The following is a 7500-nucleotide window of genomic DNA, read 5'->3' on the forward strand; positions in this document are numbered from 1 at the left end:
GAGGAATGGGATGAGAGAGAGGGAGAGGAATGGGATGAGAGAGAGGGAGAGAAACAGACCTTCCTACAGTAGAAATAACTTGGCTGGAGTGATTCTAGGGAGGGAGGGAGAGAGAGAGAGAGGGAGGGGGAGGGAGGGAGAGAGAGAGGGAGAGAGAGAGAGAGGGGGAGGGAGGGCGAGATGAGCAGACAGACATTAAAAAGTCATTTACGGCATTGCAACAGAAGACAAGCAAATGAGTTATTCTGAACTGAAACCTCGACCACTCTCTCTCTCTCTCTCTCTCTCTGTTCTTGATTGGTCCAATGAATCGAGAGCTCTGGTGGCTCCGCCCACTTGCAGTGTTTAAACCGGCGTTGCATCACATTGAAATTCACAGACAGGCATGGGAACATCCCTGCACCTGCCAGCGGAGGAGGGGTACCAGCCGTGTTCCTCAGCGCTGACAGCAGGGGGGCTTCAGCGTTCCCTCCCGACGAGCTCCGGGCCCCTAAATAACGCTCCGCCACGCCGTGGGAGACCGGCCCAGCTCAGGACAGTGCTGCCTCACTGGCGCCAGAGAGAAAGAAGGGATGTGAAAATGTATGTAGTGAACAAGAGAGGACGAGAGTTCGCCGGCGTGCCAGTCGCCGTGGGCAACAGACCATTCCCGGGAGCCATGGCAACTGCAGACTCGCACAATAGCTGCTCCGCGTCGGGCGAGGAGACGGGGAGAGGAGGATGAGCAGAACAAGAGAAGGAGGGAGAGAGAGAGAGACTGAGGGAAAGAGAGATGAACACAGAGGCAGGGAAGGAAAGAGGGATGGACATAAAGAGGCTCGTCCTCAGCTGAGGTCAACCTGGTCTCTCTTAGCCAGACCTACATGTCTCTCTCATATCTCATATCTCCACAGGGCCGTTCTGCAGGCCAGAGTCTGGCTGGACTCGTTAGCTTCGGGGACAGTGGGGAAAAAAACGCTGTATTACTCTAAACCAATCACATTCGTCGCCGGCGGAGCAGTTACTAGGGTGTTTCAGGTAGTCTGGGAGAATCTCTGATCGCCACTGATTGGCCGACCGCATGAATCGGCGCCACCGTTTGGGCAGCAATAAACAAATGGCAAGGCTAATCTCCCAAACCCACATCCGCAGAGTCAGACTTGAGTTCAACCCCAACCCAGTCCAGCCTCAAAGAGAGTCCAGCCTCAGCCTTAAAGAGAGTCCAGCCTCCGGCCCCGAGGCTCCCGGTTCCCCCGGTTCCCCGGTTCCCCCGCCTACACGGCGGTGCTGCGTCCCAGGAGAGGGAAGGCCATGGGCAGGCCACAGTTCTGCTCCAGCCCCTCCAGCCCCCGGAGGGTCCCGAGCCCCGCCTCCGGGTGGGCGTGGCCCTGGCGAGGCACGGTGGCGGTGGCGGGCGGCGGCCGCGGGGGCGAGAGGGCGTGGGAGGGGCCCAGCGCGTTGTGGTTGAGGTCCATGGTGGAGAGCAGGCGGCCCAGGGAGTCCCAGCGCCGGGCGGGGGGCAGGATCAGGGAGGAGTACGCCCGCTCAGGGAGCACCGTGGCGGGGGGAGGCTTGCTGCTCTCCACCTGGTGCTGCTCCTGGAGGTCCCGGGGGGCCCGGGGGGGTGGCTTGGTGCAGGTGACCCCCCCTCGGTGGTCGGCCAGCACCTCGCTGTAGGGGGGCGGGGGGTCCTCCATCAGGACCGCCTCCTCGTAGCAAGGGGGCTTCCCAAAAATGTCCGGCTCTGGGGGTGAGAGAGAACAGCTAGGGTAAGGGGGAGGAGCTAGGGTTAGGGGGAGGAGAGAACAGCTAGGGTTAGGGGGAGGAGCTAGGGTTAGGGGGAGGAGAGAACAGCTAGGGTTAGGGGGAGGGGAGAACAGCTAGGGTTAGGGGGAGGAGCTAGGGTTAGGGGGAGGAGAGAACAGCTAGGGTTAGGGGGAGGAGCTAGGGTTAGGGGGAGGAGAGAACAGCTAGGGTTAGGGGGAGGAGAGAACAGCTAGGGTTAGGGGGAGGAGAGAACAGCTAGGGTTAGGGGGAGGAGAGAACAGCTAGGGTTAGGGGGAGGAGAGAACAGCTAGGGTTAGGGGGAGGAGCTAGGGTTAGGGGGAGGAGAGAACAGCTAGGGTTAGGGGGAGGAGAGAACAGCTAGGGTTAGGGGGAGGAGCTAGGGTTAGGGGGAGGAGAGAACAGCTAGGGTTAGGGGGAGGAGAGAACAGCTAGGGTTAGGGGGAGGAGCTAGGGTTAGGGGGAGGAGAGAACAGCTAGGGTTAGGGGGAGGAGCTAGGGTTAGGGGGAGGAGAGAACAGCTAGGGTTAGGGGGAGGAGAGAACAGCTAGGGTTAGGGGGAGGAGCTAGGGTTAGGGGGAGGAGAGAACAGCTAGGGTTAGGGGGAGGAGAGAACAGCTAGGGTTAGGGGGAGGAGCTAGGGTTAGGGGGAGGAGAGAACAGCTAGGGTTAGGGGGAGGAGAGAACAGCTAGGGTTAGGGGGAGGAGCTAGGGTTAGGGGGAGGAGAGAACAGCTAGGGTTAGGGGGAGGAGCTAGGGTTAGGGGGAGGAGAGAACAGCTAGGGTTAGGGGGAGGAGAGAACAGCTAGGGTTAGGGGGAGGAGAGAACAGCTAGGGTTAGGGGGAGGAGAGAACAGCTAGGGTTAGGGGAGGAGAGAACAGCTAGGGTTAGGGGGAGGAGAGAACAGCTAGGGTTAGGGGGATGAGAGAACAGCTAGGGTTAGGGGGAGGAGCTAGGGTTAGGGGGAGGAGAGAACAGCTAGGGTTAGGGGGAGGAGCTAGGGTTAGGGGGAGGAGCTAGGGTTAGGGGGAGGAGAGAACAGCTAGGGTTAGGGGGAGGAGCTAAAGCGCTGGGTATGAGTGGGTTGTTTTGGGACCCAGAGGTAAGTGTGGGTAAAAGCAATAATGACAAGTGATCCAATGACACCTGAGGTTGGGGTGTGTGTGTGTGTGTGTGTGTGTGTGTGTGTGTGTGTGTGTGTGTGTGTGTGTGTGTGTGTGTGTGTGATACACGTGTTTGTGTGTGTTTGTGTGTGTGTTTGTGTGTGTGTGCAAGCACGTGTTTGTGTTTGTGTGTGTGTGTGTGCTTGTGTGTGTGTGTGTGTGCAAGCACATGTTTGTGTGTGTGTGTGTGTGTGTGTGTGTGTGTGTGTGTGTGTGTGTGTGTGCTAAGCTGTGTTGAGGGTGGTGGGCGGGGCAGAGCGTATTGAGCTGTTCACCCTGACAGGAACACTCAGACCGGGGAGAAGTGGGAGGCTCCTCCCCCTCCAAACCCTTCAGCTCAATCACCAGGCTTCTCTCCCAGAGCCCAGCCCATCCCCTCTAGCCTGATAGACCCAGGGGGGCCCTCAGGCAGCTGAGGGCTGTTGAGGGAGAGGAGGTGGATTGGGGGGGGGCAGGGTAGAACAGCCAGGCGACAGGCCAACCACTGATTTCAGATTTTTTTCCTGCTTTTCCGTCTCTTGCACTCTCTCTCTGATGTTGCCTCCCTACTCCACTTCCATCCATCCATCCTTCCATCCACCATCCATCCATCCATCCATCCATCTCTCTCTCTACAGTAGCTGTTTATCCCATCCCTTCCATCTCCTGCCTCTCTCTCTCCCTCTATGTTCATCTCTCTCTCCCTCTCCCCCTCTCCCTCCCTCTCTAATTCTGTTCACCTCTCTCTCTCTCTCTCTCTCTCTGCTGTGTTGCTACTTCTCTGCCCACTCACTCACTCACCACCCACGCCTGACTCCCCATCGCACTAGGCTCACTAGACTAGACTAGCTACAACCATGTCTCCTCAACGCTAGGCTAGACTAGCTGAACATGTCTCCTCAACGTTAGACTAGACTAGCTACAACCATATCTCCTCAACGCTAGGCTAGACTAGCTACAACCATATCTCCTCAACACTAGACTAGACTAGCTACAACCATATCTCCTCAACGCTAGACTAGACTAGCTACAACCATATCTCCTCAACGCTAGACTAGACTAGCTACAACCATGTCTCCTCAACGCTAGACTAGACTAGCTACAACCATGTCTCCTCAACGCTAGACTAGACTAGCTACAACCATGTCTCCTCAACGCTAGGCTAGACTAGCTACAACCATATCTCCTCAACACTAGACTAGACTAGCTACAACCATATCTCCTCAACGCTAGACTAGACTAGCTACAACCATATCTCCTCAACGCTAGACTAGACTAGCTACAACCATATCTCCTCACCGCTAGACTAGACTAGCTACAACCATGTCTCCTCAACGCTAGACTAGACTAGCTACAACCATGTCTCCTCAACGCTAGACTAGACTAGCTACAACCATGTCTCCTCAACACTAGACTAGACTAGCTACAACCATGTCTCCTCAACACTAGACTAGACTAGCTGAACATGTCTCCTCAACGCTAGACTAGACTAGCTACAACCATGTCTCCTCAACACTAGACTAGACTAGCTGAACATGTCTCCTCAACGTTAGAATAGACTAGCTGAACATGTCTCCTCAACGCTAGACTAGACTAGCTGAACATGTCTCCTCAACACTAGACTAGACTAGCTGAACATGTCTCCTCAACACTAGACTAGACTAGCTGAACATGTCTCCTCAACACTAGACTAGACTAGCTACAACCATGTCTTCTCAACGTTAGACTAGACTAGCTGAACATGTCTCCTCAACACTAGACTAGACTAGCTGAACATGTCTCCTCAACGCTAGGCTAGACTAGCTACAGTTCAACCATGTCTCCTCAACGCTAGGCTAGACTAGCTACAACCATGTCTCCTCAACGCTAGGCTAGACTAGCTACAACCATGTCTCCTCAACGCTAGACTAGACTAGCTACAACCATGTCTCCTCAACACTAGACTAGACTAGCTACAACCATGTCTCCTCAACGCTAGACTAGACTAGCTACAACCATATCTCCTCAACGCTAGACTAGACTAGCTACAACCATGTCTCCTCAACGCTAGACTAGACTAGCTACAACCATGTCTCCTCAACGCTAGACTAGACTAGCTACAGAACAACCATGTCTCCTCAACGCTAGACTAGACTAGCTACAACCATGTCTCCTCAACACTAGACTAGCTGAACATGTCTCCTCAACACTAGACTAGACTAGCTGAACATGTCTTCTCAACGTTAGACTAGACTAGCTACAACCATGTCTCCTCAACACTAGACTAGACTAGCTACAACCATGTCTCCTCAACGCTAGACTAGACTAGCTGAACATGTCTCCTCAACGCTAGACTAGACTAGCTACAACCATGTCTCCTCAACGCTAGACTAGACTAGCTGAACATGTCTCCTCAACGCTAGACTAGACTAGCTACAACCATGTCTCCTCAACGCTAGACTAGACTAGCTACAACCATATCACCTCAAAGCTAAACTAGACTAGCTACAACCATATCACCTCAACGCTAGACTAGACTAGCTACAACCATATCTCCTCAACGCTAGACTAGACTAGCTACATCCATGTCTCCTGTATCTCTTACTGACAGTAATAGGCCTACATACCTAAGATAACCCTGTTTTTGACAGTAATAGGCCTACATACCTAAGATAACCCTGTTTTTGACAGTAATAGGCCTACATACCTAAGATAACCCTGTTTTTGACAGTAATAGGCCTACATACCTAAGATAACCCTGTTTTTGACAGTAATAGGCCTACATACCTAAGATAACCCTGTTTTTGACAGTAATAGGCCTACATACCTAAGATAACCCTGTTTTTGACAGTAATAGGCCTACATACCTAAGATAACCCGGTCAAAGAGGGATGAGTCTATGTTGGTGAAAGAAGCAGAATATACATGGTAAAGAAGCAGAATATACATGGTTAAGAAGCAGAATATACATGGTAAAGAAGCAGAATATACATGGTAAAGAAGCAGAATATACATGGTTAAGAAGCAGAATATACATGGTAAAGAAGCAGAATATACATGGTTAAGAAGCAGAATATACATGGTAAAGAAGCAGAATATACATGGTAAAGAAGCAGAATATACATGGTTAAGAAGCAGAACATGGTAAAGAAGCAGAACATGGTAAAGCAGCAGAACATGGTAAAGAAGCAGAACATGGTAAAGAAGCAGAACATAAATGGTAAAGAAGCAGAACATGGTAAAGCAGCAGAATATACATGGTAAAGAAGCAGAACATGGTAAAGAAGCAGAAAATGGTAAAGCAGCAGAATATACATGGTAAAGAAGCAGAATATACATGGTAAAGAAGCAGAATATGGTAAAGAAGCAGAATAAACATGGTAATAATATACATGGTAAAACTGTGTTTCGTGTTTGTAGGCCTACTGTACCAGTTGGGGCAGCTGGATAATTTCCCTATAAATATTTCTCATACAGTAGAAGCACAAATGAACACGATCTTGGTAGCGAAAAACGTTATGTACACATCAGACGCAGTGTAATCATGACGGTACCTGGCATGCTGGTCCAGTTGCCCTGGGGCAGAGTGTGGGGGAGGTGAATGGGCAGGGGAGGGGGCAGGGTCTGGGGGGGGCAGAACTGGGGGGGGCTCCCTGCCGGGGAGGGCGGGGGGGTACCCCCGGGCGCCGTCTAGGGGCTCCATCTCCAGCGGCCGGAGACAGCGCTCCCTCAGACGCTCCTCGCGGCCGCGCTTCAGACGGCGCTGCAGGAAGCTGCAGAAGCAGCACAGCATCACGATCAGCGCCCACACCAACCAGAACCCCGCAAAGCACGCCAGGAAGGTGGACGTCCCCTGGGACATCGCCATGGCGGACGGACGCCGGGATATACAGGTAGGGAAGGACGGATGAGAAGAGGGACGTCGTAGTCCCGGCTTGGGTTCAGTAGGGTCCCGATGGGAGTTGTAGTCTTGGTTGAAGAGTTGTAGTCCTCAGGGGTCAGTTAGCATGTTCCTCACGGAGAAAGCGCAGGGTTCCTGATTCGCTCGCCCGGTTGCCTGGTTACCCCTCCAGCAGGCCAGCTCTGGTCAGCAGCTCGGGGAACCGCAGTATATCATCAGTCTCCAGCCCGATAGTGACCGTCCTGTCCTCTCTCTCTCTCAGAGGTTATGCAGGGTCATATCCTATGTTGAACTTTGGCACTGTACACGCCTACATTCTTCACTTTTATTACCTAAAGATGAGTCAAAACTGGGCTCTAACAGCACACACACACATCCAGTGTGTGTGTGTGTGTGTGTGTGTGTGTGTGTGCAGCTGGTTCCACCAGGACACAGGGTTCTGTATGGTTCCGCGCCCACCCACCTCCCCCCGCCTCTGGTGCGCTGGTCCCCAGACGGGTCGGTTCCGCAGTCCTCAGAACCCTGTAGAGTTCCCCGGTTCCTGCTGTAGAACAAATACAGAGAGTGGTCAGAGGGGTGCCATCATTAATAATCATGATTGAATAATAATGTCACAATATTTTCAAAACGCTGTGGTGTGATCGTGTGTGTGTGTGTGTGTGTGTGTGTGTTGGGGGCTGTGTGTGCCAAGGGCTCTCAGCTGTTCAAGCATC

General features: G+C 52.8%; 1 protein-coding gene across 1 annotated transcript; it reads right to left on the reverse strand.

Moving 5' to 3' along the window:
• Positions 1–1253: 1253 nt before the first annotated feature.
• On the reverse strand, positions 1254–6754 carry prr7 (proline rich 7 (synaptic); the record flags this gene model as incomplete). The annotated part of the gene is given in 3 exon segments (XM_084463334.1): positions 1254–1723; positions 6441–6534; positions 6536–6754. Coding segments are annotated over 3 exon segments (783 nt in total).
• Positions 6755–7500: the final 746 nt, after the last annotated feature.

This window comes from Borostomias antarcticus (assembly GCF_949987555.1).
Source record: "Borostomias antarcticus genome assembly, contig: scaffold_493, whole genome shotgun sequence".
Lineage (NCBI taxonomy): Eukaryota > Metazoa > Chordata > Actinopteri > Stomiiformes > Stomiidae > Borostomias > Borostomias antarcticus.